Genomic DNA, 14,493 nt, shown 5'->3' with positions numbered 1-14,493 from the left:
CTTCCAGTGAATATTCAGCATTGATTTCCTTTAGGATTACCTGGTTTGACCTCCTTGCTATCCAAGGGGCTCACAAGAGTCTTCTCCAACACCACAGTTCAACTGCACCAATTCTTAGATCCTCAGCCTTTTTTATTGTCCAGCTCTCACGTCTGTATATGACTACTGGAAAAACCATAGCTTTGACTATATGAACCATTGCAGGCAAAGTAATGGCTCTGCTTTTTAATATGCTGTCCAGATGTGTCATTGCTTTTCTTCCAAGGAGCAAGTGTCTTTTAATTTCATGGCTGCAGTCACCATCCACAGTGATTATGGAGCCCAAGAAAATAAAATTTGGCACTGTTTCCACCGTTTCCCCATCTATCTGCCATGAAGTGACAGGACCAGATGCCATGATCTTCATTTTTTGAATGTTGAGTTTTAACCCAGCTTTTTCACTCTCCTCTTTCACCTTCATCAAGAGGCTCTTTAATCCCTTCTCACTTTCTGCTGTAAAGATGGTGTCATCTGCATATCTGAGGTTATTTATATTTCTCCCCGCAATCTTGATTCCAGCTTGTGCTTCATCCAGCCCAGCATTTCACATGGTGTACTCTCCATATAAGTTAAATAAGCAGGGTGACAATATACAGCCTTGACATATTCCTTTCTTTCCCAATTTTGAACCAGTCCATCGTTCCATGTCCGGTTCTAACTGTTGCTTCTTGTCCTGCATATAGTTTCACAGGAGGCAGGTAAGGTGGCCTGGTATTCCCACCTCTTTAAGAATATTCCACAGTTTGCTGTGATCTACACAGACAAAGGCTTCTGCATAGTCAATGAAGCAGAAGTAGATGTTTGTTTGGAATTCTCTTGCTTCATCAATGATCCAATGGCTGTTGGCAATTTGATCTCTGGTTCCTCTGCCTTTTCTAAATCCAACTTGTACATCTGGAAGTTCTTAGTTCATGTATACTTGAAGCCTAGCTTCAAGGATTTTGAGCATCACTTTACTAGCATGTGAGGTGAGTGCAATTGTGTGGTAGCTTGAGCATTCTTTGGCATTGCCCGTCTTTGTGATTGGAATGAATACTGACCTATTCCAGGCCTGTGGCCATTGCTGAGTTTTCCAAATTTGCTGTCATATTGAGTGCAGCACTTTAACAACATCATCTTTTAGCATTTGATATAGCTCAGCTGGCATTCCATCATCTCCACTAGTTTTGTTCATAGTTATGCTTCTTAAGGCCCACTTGACTTCACACTCCAGAATGTCTGGCTCTAGATGACTGATCACACCATCGTGGTTATCCAGGTCATTAAGATCTTTTTTGTATAGTTATTTTGTATATTCTTGCCACCTCTTCTTAGTATATTCTTCTTCTGTTAGATCCATACCATTTCTGTCCTTTATTGTGCCTATGTTTGTGTGAAATGTTCCCTTGAAAATGAAGTTGCTCAGTCATGTCTGACTCTTTGCAACCCTTTGGACTTTAGCCTACCAGGCTCCTCCATCCATGGAATTTTCCAGGTGAGAGTAATGGAGTGGATTGCCATTTTCTTCTCCTGGGGATCTTCCCAACCCAGGCATCAAACCTGGGTCTCCTGCATTTCAGGCAGACACTTTACCATCTGAGTCACCAGGGAAGCCTGGGTATCTCTAATTTTCTTGAGGGGATCTCTAGTCTTTCCTGTTCTATTGTTTTCCTCTATTTCTTTGCATCATAAACTTAAAAAGTCTTTCTTATCTCTCCTTGCTATTCTCTGGAACTCTGAATTCACATGGGTATATATTTCCTTTTCTCCTTTGCCTTGCATTTCTCTTCTTTTTTCAGCTATTTGTAAGGCCTCTTTATACAACCAGTTTGCCTTCTTGCATTTCTTTTTCTTGGGGATGATTTTTTATTTATTTATTTATTTTTTATTGAAGGATAACTGCTTTACAGAATTTTGCTGTTTTCTGTCAAACCTCAACATGAATCAGCCATAGGTATACATATATTCCCTCCCTTTTGAAACTCCCTCCCATCTCCCCCATCTCCCTCCCCATTCCACCCCTCTAGGTTGATACAGAGCCCCTGTTTCAGTGTCCTGAACCATACAGCAAACTCCTATTGGCTATCTATTTAATGTAAGTTTCTATGTTACTCTTTCTGTACATCTCATCCTCTCCTCCCCTCTCCCCATGTCCATATGTTAATTCTCTATGTCTTTGGGATGATTTTGACCATCACCTCCTGTACAGTGTTACAAACCTTTGTCCATAGTTCTTCAGGCACTCTGTTTTACAGATGTAATCCCTTGAGTCTATTTGTCACTTCCAGTGTATAATCATATGGGATTTGATTTAGACCATACCTGTATGGCCTAGTGGTTTTCCCTACTTTCTTCAATTTAAGTCTAAATTTTGCAATACGGATTTCATTATCTGAGCCACAGTTAGTCCCTGGTCTTGTTTTTACTGACTGTATCTCCATCTAGAGTTTCTCCATCTTTGGCTACAAAGAATATAGTCAGCCTGATTTTGGTATTGACCATCTGGTGATGTTCGTGTGTAGAGTTGTCTCTTGTGTTGTTGGAAGAGGGTGTTTGCTATGACCAGTGCATTTTCTTGGCAAAACTCTGTTAGCCTTTGCCCTGCTTCATTTTGTACTCCAGGGCCAAACTTGCCTGTTACTTCAGGTATCTCTTAACTTCCTACTTTTACATTCCAGTCCCTTATAATGAAAGGACATTTTTTTTTTTGGTGTTAGTTCTAGAAGGTCTTGTAGGTCTTCATAGAACCATTCAACTTCAGCTTCTTTGGCATTAGTGGTTGGGGCATAGACTTGGATTACTGTGATAAACATTCAGAGATAAACATGTCTGAAATGACATACTAAAGTCCCCTATGATGAAAAGGACATCTTTTTTTGTCGTTGTTAGTCGTAAAAGGTCTTGTAGGTCTCCATAGAACCATTCAACTTTAGCTTCTTTCACATTAGTGGTTGAGGCATAGACTTGGATTACTGTGATATTGAATGGTTTTTCTTGGAAACAGAGATCATTCTGTCATTTTTGAGATTGCACCCAAGTACTGCATTTCAGACTCTTTTGTTGACTCTGTGGACTACTCTATTTCTTCTAAGGGATTCTTGCCCACAATAGTAGATATAATGGTCATCTGAATGAAATTCTCCCATTTCTGTCCATTTTAGTTTACTGATTCCTAAAATGTTGTTGCTCACTCTTGCCATCTCCTGTTTGACCACTTCCAATTTACCTTGATTCACGGACCTAACATTCCAGATTTCTATGCAATATTGTTCTTTAGAGCATCAAACTTTACTTTCACCACCAGACACATCCACAACTTTTTGTTTATTCTGCTTTGACTCAGTCAAATGCATCAAATAGGAGTGGAAAAAATGTGTGAACAAAATATATCCATCTTGTCTTTTATCCTTACTATGTGTATACATTTTTGTCTTTTTCCTGGATTTAGTTGAAATGCTCAAATCTTTTGTCAATATTTATGCTGTCTGGTGCCTACTTATGATAGGTGCTTAAAGTTAAAAGAATTTCTTTTTTAGTCTTAGTTTGGTAAGAGTGTTTCTGATTAATTGGATGTTGGATTTATATTTAATGTTTTGTGTTTTTCATCTTTTGAAGTAATCCTGTGAATTTAATAATTTAATTTGTTAATATGATCAATTATTCTGATAGATTATTTAGCATTTAATCATCCTAGCACTCCTGGTCTAAACTCAACTTGGACATGCTGAGTTTCTTCAAACTGTGGATTCCTTTTGTTAAGATTTTATTTAGAATATTTGCTCTTATCTGTCAGCAATGCTGGTGTTTAATTTTGTGTTTTTCACTGCCTGTTTCTGGTTTGATACAAAGTTTTTGAAGCTAGTGGTTTCATGATTTGAGTTTGGAAGATTCTCCTCTTTTTTTTAATTAAACTTGAAAGAATCTGCATATTTTCTTTTTGTTTTCTTTTTATTTATTTTATTTTTTAACTTTACAATATTGTACTGGTTTTGCCATATATCAACATGAATCCACCGCAGGTGTACACGTGTTCCCCATCCTGAACCATCCTCCCTCCTCCCTCCCCATACCATCCCTCTGGGTCGTCCCAGTGCACCAGCCCCAAGCATCCAGTATCGTGCATTGAACCTGGACTGGTGACTCATTTCATATATATTATACATGTTTCAATGCCATTCTCCCATAAATGTTTGGTCTCATGTCTTTCTCTTCAACAGGAGTAGAAGGTGTATTGTGATTAAATTTTTGTTTTTGACTGTTGGCCTGTTTATTTATGTAAAGTTTAAAAATAAAATAAAATTAATTTAAAAAAAAGAAAATTATGTATTTAGACTATGTTTTAAAAAAATTATTGATCTAAAGTTTTTCCTGCAATTATCTTAGTTTTAAAATTTTTATTTGTATCCCTAGTTATATATATATATGTCTTTATTTTATTTGTGGTTTTACTTAGGTAGTTCTTTTATCATTTGCTCCTTATTATATACACCTAAACTTTTATTTTCAAGACCTAATTTATTTTTCTTATTTTTATTATAGTTGATTTATAGTATTACATTAGTATCAAGTGTGTACAAAGTAGTAATTCAGTATGTGAATCACTGTATTGATTTATCTTCAATACTCATATATTATCCTCTTATTTCACTCCTGTTTGTCTTCTTGTTCTGTTATTGAAGACATTCCATCAAATTTCTCTTGCCACTCTCATATTTAATTTTTTATTTCAGCTAATATATTTTTAATTCTGAAATCTGTTTTTGCTTCTCAGAACATACCTTTTATACAGCACTGCTTTTGTTTCTCTGATAAAGTATTTTGTTGTGTCCTTCTGAAAATGTTCAGTAAGTATCTTTGGAAAGATCTTAATATATTCCCTGCACTGTATCTGATTCTTATTCTTTTGTTGTCTGTTTATTGTGCTGATGTCTCTTTCCATGTTAGTGGTTTTACTCAAATACTTGGTGATCCTTTCAGTCAATTATGACTATGATTGAAATTTGTTTTTGTTGTTGTTGCTCAGTCACTAAGTCATGTCTGACTCTTTGCAACCCCATGGATCCCTGTCCTTCACTGTCTCCCAGAAAGTGAAAGTGAAAGTTGCTCAGTCGTATCTGACCTTTGCAACCCCATGGACTGTACAGTCTGTGGAATTCTCCAGGCCAGAATAATGGAGTGGTTAGTCGTTCCCTTCTCTAGTGAATCTTCCCAACCCAGGGATGGAACTGACGTCTCCTGCATTGCACGTGGATTCTTTACTAGCTGAGCCACAAGGGAAGCCCAAGAATGTTAGGGTGGGTAGCCTATCCCTTCTCCAGCAGATCTTCCTGACTCAGGAATCCAACCGGGTCTATCTTCCAGAGTTTGCTTAAATTCATGTCCATTAAGTTGGTGCTACTCTCTAACCATCTCATCCTCCGCTGCCTCCTTTTCCTTTTGCCTTCACTCTTTCCCAGCATCAGGGTTTTTTCCAGTGAGTTGGCTCTTCATGTCAGGTGGCCAAAGTATTGAATTGACATTGTATGCTTGACATACTAATAAGCTTTTTAGAAACCTTGTAGTATGTATGTGTGGTGGGATGAGATAGATTGGGTGGTGGGCTTTACTTAGTAGGGTGATAAAGCTGGGTAATATGGTAAAGCTGGCTTTATTAGGGTAAGCTTATTTTTCCAACATAGAACATTGACTTGTCCATATCTAAGTCTTTGTTCTTGAAATGCTGAGTTCCCCAAGGGAAAATCCTTCAGTTTTGAGGTGGGGAGCTCTAAGACTTATTGTCAATATCCTGTGAGGTGTGCTGATACTCTTTTACCTTTCCTTCACTTAAAAAAAAAAAAATTATTATTATAGCACACTCCGAACCCTACCTCATCTCTTTAACTCTCTCCAGGAGGCAATCCTTTAGCCTTCTGCTCAGGTGGAGGAAAGGTTCTAATTGTGTGATGTCTCTTAAAATTTTTCAAGCACCTCTATTTTGTTAGATTAATCATTCACTCTTAGGTTCACAAGTACTTACTACCCATTTTCCTGAATATGTCTGGCATTCTGATTGATAAATTGACATTTAGGTTGTTCTCTCTGCCTCAGGCATCTCCTGCGCATTCAATAATACATCAGCATTCTCCTGTGTGCTAAGTTACATAGAAATCAATAACAACTTACTAAACTGCTTTCCAGATTTCAAAATTTTGTCACAGACATTCTTTTGCATTCATCTCCTATTTCCTTTTGCTATGGAAGTGAGGCTATTCTTAAATGTAGTAGGGTTTTAGGAAAAAGTCAGAAATAATGCAATGTAAAATCTGTGTTTTGTCAGAATTCTCTCTACTCTGAACTCACATCTAACAGAATTTCTATAAATTTTATTTATTTGTTTTAAATTGTGGTTAGGATTAGCTGGTATGTTTAGCTTCATATTGAGCAGGAGAAGCAAGTTTAATTTTCTTAATTTATTTTATAAAAATGTTACTGCTTTTTTGCTCAACACTTCTAATATCTAGTTGTTTCTGCCTGTATTTATGTTTTCTTTTATTTCCCTAGTATTTGTTATTGCTAGACTCTGTGTCATTAGCCATGCCTCTTACTCCAGGTATTGCTCTTGTCTGGAAATCACCAATGCTGTCCTCCTATTGCCTACCTGGGAGCAAGAACTGTGGGGGAGGGCTCCTTCTCCTGGGCTAATACACCCTGTTACTTTGTCTTGGCATTTATCATTATCTTATTTTCCTCCACCTCTGAGTATGAAGCAATGTTTGTGCCACTCCTAAGTTTCAAGCCTAGATTTTCCTTTTGATTCCTACATACTTCTAAGATACCTTATCAATCCAATTGCATTTGTTGGAAGCCTCTTTTTCATGCCTCACAGTTGCTCAACATGGCTCGTAGTCTCTAGTCCACTAGAGACTATAGACTAGATAAAAAATATTCCATTTTTTAAAGCACTGGCTATATAATCCTAATTTTAAACTTTTTTCTTTCCCTTCTCGTATTTGGTTTCAGGGTTGGGTTGGCAAGTGTGGAGAAGAGAAATGTTGTAGGTACTCATTTTATTATTGTTGCTGTTCAGTTGCTAAGTTGTGCCTGACTGTGACCCCATGGACTGCAGCGCTCCAGGCTTCCCTGTCCTTCACTGTCCCAGGCGTTTGCACCAGGCTACAGTGAACATGAAAAAAACATGTTCTTCTGTATAAAAAAACAAAGTTTCTTCTGTATAATTTTCTGAAATGTTTTTCAAAGAATCAGTATTTGCTTTTATAATCAGAAAAATGCCAATTCACATACTACTATTTTAGAATAAAAGAATAAAAAAGAAAAATAAGGGACTTTCTTCTCAGATACTTCTCAGATACTTTCTTCTCAGATATTTCAACCAGTTTGGAGCATTACTCACTCATGCATGCAGCATTCCTTATGGCATCCACATCTCCAATGTTTTTCCTCAGTTTAGTGGGTCACACCAGGAATAACTCAGAGTTCTGCTTTGCTTTTGATATTTAGTCAAAACCTGCTGCTGAATTGCTACTTTGGTTTTCAATCTCTACAAAGTTGATGGCTCAAAACCATGTATGCTATATTTTGACATCTCTGAATTTGTAGGTTAACAATGATGATGCAACAGCATAGGTTATTATTATTATTATTATCTCTAGTCAGTCTAACATCAGTACTCTGAATAAAGCAAGAGTACTGTTTGTATATTTATGCATTCAAATATACATATGTTTGAATTACATTTATGTTTTCAAATGCAGTGAATCATTCTGTGAATTACACTGAAATAGCTTTATATGCTTTACATGTTAAAATTCTATTAAGTGAAGAATATATTTTATTATTAGAAAAGTAAAATGCAAGAATAAATAATGATAATTGTGAGAGTTGTTCATTTTCTGGACAAATTTAAGAGTTTTAAGTAGTTAAATAAATAGGAAAATAATGCTTCATATAAATATTGAAATTTGTTAGTTATTAGATAGTTTTAGAAAGAACATTATATACTTATAAAGCCAAAGTTTAAATGTACAAAAAAGAATAGTGGAAATTGACTATCAGAATTCTAATATTTGTAAAATTATGTGGTGTTCTTTATTTATAATACTAAATAAAAACAACTTTTAAGCATGGTATTTGTAGCTTCTTAATTCCATTTAATCCATGAATCTTATCAAATTTTACACATGAGTTACAGCATGATTTCAAATTGTGTAGGACAATATACAGTATACATTATTTTAATACGTACCTAATAAAGAATGGAGAAGGCAAATGGCACCCTACCTCAGTACTCTTGCCTGGAAAAATCCCATGGATGGAGGAGCCTGGTAGGCTGAAGTCCATGGGGTCGCTAAGAGTCGGACACGACTGAACGACTTCACTTTCACTTTTTCACTTTCATGCATTGGAGAAGGAAATGGCAACCCACTCCAGTGTTCTTGCCTGGAGAATCTCAGGGGCAGGAGAGCCTGGTGGGCTGAGGTCTATGGGGTCACACAGAGTCGGACACGACTGAAGTGACTTAGCAGTAGCAGTAGCAGCAGCAGCAATAAAGAATATGAAGAAAAGAAAGTGTTAGAGAAAAATGAGATGTTACTCTCAAGATATTTTGCCCCTCTACAAATCAGCTTCTTACTTGAAAAGTGAGCATCTACCGAGTACCACAAGTGTGTGTTTTAGTGACTGCTAGACAGTGTCGGACACAAATGAAGTGACTTAGCAGCAGCAGCAGCAGACCCACTCCGTACTCTTGCCTGGAAAATCCCATGGACGGAGGAGCCTAGTAGGCTGCAGTCCATGGGGTCGCTAAGAGTCGGGCACGACTGAGCAACTTCACTTTCACTTTTCACTTTCCACTTTCATGCTTTGGAGAAGGAAATGGCAAGCCACTCCACTGTTCTTGCCTGGAGGATCCCAGGGACAGAGGAGCCTGGTGGGCTGCTGTCTATGGGGTCGCACAGAGTCAGACATGACTGAAGTGACTTAGCAGCAGCAGCAGCAGAGTAATCTAGCAGTTACGATGAAGACTAAATGTCCTTTCTCTGAAGTGTCAAGTGTTTAAATATGATTACCAAATGTTTAATAATAAAATTTCAATGTTATTAAGTTTTCAAATAGCATTTTAATTTTATTTCACTATCCCAGATACACAATCTAATGATGTTAGGCTGAGGCATTGGCTTCAGTTGAATATTTTAACTTTCAATTATTGAGTATTTGGTCAAAATACATTGTAGATGCTCCTCTCTCCACTAATATTACTTAAATAAAATGAAATAGGACGGATCAAGCTAGAATGAAAACATCAGAATGCACTGCCTGTAGTAAGGGTAAGTATTATTTGTCAATGTTTCATTTGTATGTGAATACACACAGACACAGAGAAGATGTGTACGTGCATACTGGCTTATGTTACAATATGCATTTCCTATTGGGAGTCATCGTGGATCATGGTAAAGAGTTTGAATTTCACTGAATGAAGAGGGAAAGTTTTTGATGTAGAGCAAGATAGGCATTAAATTGCTAATGAAAGATAGTAATACAGAGTTTAGAAGGGTTTTTTTGTTTTTTTAATGAGACCTGCACATTTAAGGAAGAATACAACAGTATTAGAACTTAAATAGAAGTGGGAGGAAAGTAGAAGTCCAAAAATTAATTAGTGAAATAATATAAAATGGCCTGGAAAAATTGGAAAGGTAAGAATATAGGGATAATGTTAGCCAATAATAATAGGGATAATGATGTATTATATTAACTTCCTATGGTTACCACAACAATTCCACTTTGTTGATTCTACTCTAGTTGATTTTTTCAATAGCCTAATGGGAAAGATGGTTGACATTGATAACCTCCATTCTTTCAATAGCCTAATGGGAAAGATGGTTGACATTGATAACCTCCTATCATAGATAAGGAAAGATTTCCTTACTACCTTAGGAATACATAGTTGGGAAAGTTATACATAGTTGGGAAAGTTAAGGTGTGTCTTAAATTCAAGTCTCAAGATTTTGTGTTCTTCCCAACAAAGGAGACCAGTTGAGAAATGAAGGGTGGAGCCCATATGTCTGGGGAAACTAAGTACAGCAATCACTTACTGTACTCATGAGCTCTCTGAAGCGCTGTACCAGGCTAAATGACTGGGATGTGTCTGGAAGGTGAATCATCCAGAAGCAGAATTCCCCTCATTATTCTCCAGGATGTCTAAGGAAAGAGAATCGACCCTGAACCAGGACTAGGGATTAAATAGATAGCATGCAGACAGAAAGGCAGAATCATGAATATCTGTGGTTTGTACACAGTACTATATTTAAAATGGATAACTGACAAGAAGCTACTGTATAGCACATGGAACTCTGCTCATTGTTATGTGGCAGCCTGGATGGGAGGGGAGTTTGGAGGAGAATGGATACATGTATGTTTATGGCTGAGTCCCTTCACTGTTTACCTGAAACTATCACAACATTGTTAATTGACTATATTCCAATACAAAATAAAAAGTTAAAGAAAAAAAATCTCTGTAGCAGTATCCTCCTCAGATGGATGACACTGAACTCTCTGATATAATTAGAAGTTTACAGAGATTATATTGCTTTTCTTACTCCAATAATAAAGAGAATATTTGTCCCTGATTTGTCATTTACAAAGGATTTTCACACTTACTGTCTCATATGTTTGTCAGGAGAAACTGACATGTTTTGTAGATGAAACATCTACAAAATGTTATTTGTTTTATCTACATGTTTTGCAGAGAAAACTTAGGCTTAGAGAAGCTAAATAAAGATTCAAGTATATGAGGTGAATAAAAAGTAAAGCCAGGACTCAGAATGCAGTCTTTTTCTTACAGTGCTTATGTTACAATGAATACACTTTGCCCTACTGGCCTCCAAGCACTACTTGCTACTATTTTCAGTAGCTAACTTTGCAGATACAGATTATTATTAGTAAACTTGAATGGACAGAGCAACATTTTTGAAGCTACAGTCTAAAATTGAAAAGTATTTACTGAGTGAGAGAGGCCATTAACAAACAGTGGGTAACCTTATTTTTGGGTTCTCTTGGATTCCACCATGCTGCTGCTGCTGCTGCTAAGTTGCTTCAGTCATGTCCGACTCTGTGCGACCCCATAGACGGCAGCCCACCAGGTTCCCCCATCCCTGGGATTCTCCAGGCAAGAACACTGGAGTGGGTTGCCGTTTCCTTCTCCAATGCATGAAAGTGCAAAGTGAAAGTCAAGTCGCTCAGTCGTATCTGACTCTTAGCGACCCCATGGACTGCAGCCTACCAGGCTCCTCTGTCCATGGGATTTTCCAGGCAAGAGTATTGGAGTGGGTCACCATTGCCTTCTCCAGGATTCCACCATAAATTTTGAAAAATGCTCAGATGTGGGTAAGATTGAACCACAATGGGCTATTTATGAAATTATAATATTTGAACATAGTCCTAATTTTTGAGATTATTAATAACATGAAGGAGAACACAGCCTCTGAAAATGCCACTGCTTGGTACAACTCAAACATTAAACTGTCCAGCTAATGAAGACTTCATCTGGTTATGACATCACTCATTCATTTCAAGCTTTCATTTCTAAAGACATTATAGGAAATGCTTGCTCTATAATAATGTATGTGCGAGTTTGGAGGTAGGAGAGTGAGGGGGTGATTTCTTCATTAGAAAGTTCATGAAAGGGTCATCCTTTTAGTTTGGTGTTTTAAAAGGAGTACACTTTGGTTGAATAGGCACTAAAGGTGGCAGTAAGGGATTTCCATGAAGTGACAGTAAGCTGTAGAAACACACGCGAATATGAAATAGAAAGAGAGGTCACAAGACACTAGGTGTTCTGCGTGGAACTGGATGACAGGCTCGTGCAGGGGCACTGGAAGTGAAGGTTACTAGTGAAAGATGGCATATTAATGCAGATCCTGGGGGTCTGAAACGATAGGGTTGATGGTTTAAATCTTTTTCTTTTACCATACGACACTTTCCTTACATCCACTTCTTTCCAGTCCTCTCACCTGACTAATCCTTTCTGTAGATTCTCTCTTGTCCTCCCATTCCCTATCCACTTTTACCCATTCTGCAAGCATCTCCAAAGGCAATACTATTTTTTTTTAACTGAGTGAACTATTTATACATGTTATCACCAACAATCCTTGTGCATTCTTGAAATATAAATGCCAATATGATTACTTGGTGCTACTTCTTTAATTAAATTATCAAGGAATTTTAATCATTTTCCAAAAATATTTCTCTTACATATTCCTGAAAACTTAAGTTCCAGGTTGGCCATATACATGAAAAAGATCTAGACTTCAGGAGTTGGTAAATTATATAGATGTTTATTATCACTGACGGCTATTTATTTATGGTGTTTAAGATGCAAGGAACTTGAATTGTCCACAAAACAATGACTTCAATTGGATGTTAAGCCTTTGTAACTCTAAATGGATAAAAGGGAGCTTCATGTCGAAAAAGAGTGTTATAGAATGTATTTAAAAGTTTAGTACTGCCTTGAAGCAGCCTCCCCTCATTAATCCTTTCTACTATCTTGATCTCATTCTGTCCTAGGTTATGCATACAATCCGTGTACTTCCCCATATCAAGTTATTACTCTTATATTGATCCTCCATACCATCTATGCTGTCTTGTCAGGGGCAGGCTTGCTTGTACTTTGGAGCCCCTTTCTCCAGGGCCTGGATTTATAATCCTTTTATCTCCTCTATCCAACCACTGCATGGTAGGCTCCAGAATTTTCACTCTAGGTGCTGTTCACTGCTTTACTTTCTCTTCCCTATAGAATCTTCCAAGACCCTCTTTGTAACAGGCCCATCTTATCAGGAAAGCTTCCTGCCAATGGCCCGGAGCAGAGCATCCTTGGCCTCTTTGTTCCTCAGGGTGTACACCACAGGGTTCAGTAGTGGGGTGACGACAGTGTAGGTCACTGAGATCAGCTGATCCTCATCCTTGCTGTTCTCTGACTTGGGCTTGAGGTAGGCAATGGAGGCACAGCCATAGTGGACAATGACCACAGTGAGATGGGAGGTGCAGGTGGCAAAGGCCTTCTTCCGACCTTCAGCTGAGGCAATTTTAAGGATGGTGGAGATGATGAGGATATAGGAAATGAAAACCAATCCCATGGGAACCAGGATCACCAGGACACTGATGATCAAAGTCAGGATCTCATTGACAGTTGTGTCAATGCAGGAGAGCTTCATCACAGGCCAGATGTCACAGAAGAAGTGGGCCACCTTTGTGGCACAGAAGGGTAACCTGAATACAGACGTCACCTGTGTCATGGCCACAATCAGCCCGATGCTGCAGGCCCCCCACACCAGCTGGATGCACACCCTCCTGTTCATGATAACTGTGTACCTCAAGGGGTGGCAAATGGCCACATAGCGGTCATAGCCCATTGAAGTGAGCAGGAAGCAGTTGTTGATGGCCAAAGTGATGAAGAAGAACATCTGAGCGGCACAACCTGCCAAAGAAATGGACTGACTCAGGCCTACAAGGTTGCAGAGCATCTTGGGTATAATGACGACTGTGTACACAGTCTCGGAAGCTGACAGCATGCCGAGGAAGAAATACATGGGGGTGTGGAGGCGACGGTCAAGGCTGATGATGGCCACAGTGATGATATTGCCTGCCAGGGTTGACATGTACAGTGCAAAAAACACGATAAAGAGGGTGAACTGGTGCTCACAGAAGCTGGAGAAACCCTGAAGAGTAAACTCACTCACCAGAGTGTGATTCTTTTTCTTCATTAAGTCATATATGGTATCTAAGAAAGTAAAAAAAAAATTCTATAAGGAACCTAGTTGGTTGATTTCTGTTGTTAGTAGACTGGGCAGATTCTTTTGGTCAATCTACTTCATGTCCGACTCTTTGTGACCCCATAGACTATAGCCCAACAGGGTCCTCTGTGCATGGAATTTCCCAAGCAAGAATACCAGAGCCGGTTGCCACTTCCTTCTGTAGGAGATCTTCCTGACCCAGGGATCGAATCCACAACTCTTGCACTGGTGGTCGGATTCTTTGGGGCTTCCCTACTGACTCAGATGGTAAAGAATTTGCCTGCAATGCGGGACACCCAGGTTCTATCCTTGGGAATCCCCTGGAGAAGGGAATGGCAACCCACTCCAGTATTCTTGCTTACAGAATCCCATGGACAGAGGATCCTCAAAGGCTCCAGTCCATGGGGGTCACAAAGAGTTGGACAGGACTGAGTGATTAACACTGGGAACACTGGTGCCACCTGGGAAGCCCCTCTAGGCTCTGTAGATACCTCCTAATTCCTAAGTGTCTAGGGTTTAAGACAGAGGTCGTGTCACTATGGTTTACACACTGCCTTTTCATTTCAGTCTTTCAACTCCGAGTACTATTCCTCTCAGCTTTGGTCCTACACTACTCTTCCCTAGACACTGCTCAGTTTTCAAAGCTACACAAAGCTCATGACCTCTGTAAAATCCTTTCTCTCTCTCTCTT

The 14,493-nt window shown here is 38.6% G+C and overlaps 1 protein-coding gene across 1 annotated transcript; it reads right to left on the bottom strand.

The window, feature by feature from the left end:
- Positions 1 to 12,802: 12,802 nt before the first annotated feature.
- Positions 12,803 to 13,772, bottom strand: LOC104993544 (olfactory receptor 10J1-like). Its single transcript, XM_010846852.1, has one exon. The coding sequence runs from the start codon at positions 13,770 to 13,772 to the stop codon at positions 12,843 to 12,845; it is 930 nt and encodes a 309-aa protein (XP_010845154.1). The 3' UTR covers positions 12,803 to 12,842.
- Between the last annotated feature and the right edge of the window lie 721 nt (positions 13,773 to 14,493).

Source organism: Bison bison, unplaced genomic scaffold (genome assembly GCF_000754665.1).
Source record: "Bison bison bison isolate TAMUID 2011002044 unplaced genomic scaffold, Bison_UMD1.0 scf7180017864240, whole genome shotgun sequence".
Lineage (NCBI taxonomy): Eukaryota > Metazoa > Chordata > Mammalia > Artiodactyla > Bovidae > Bison > Bison bison.
Note: the sequence above shows the minus strand (reverse complement) of the source record. Positions and strands in the feature narration are given on the sequence as shown.

Bases quoted from the DNA above. Each gene is read 5' to 3' on its own strand.
- LOC104993544 (XM_010846852.1), bottom strand. From the start codon at position 13,772: ATGAAGAAAAAGAATCACACTCTGGTGAGTGAGTTTACTCTTCAGGGT.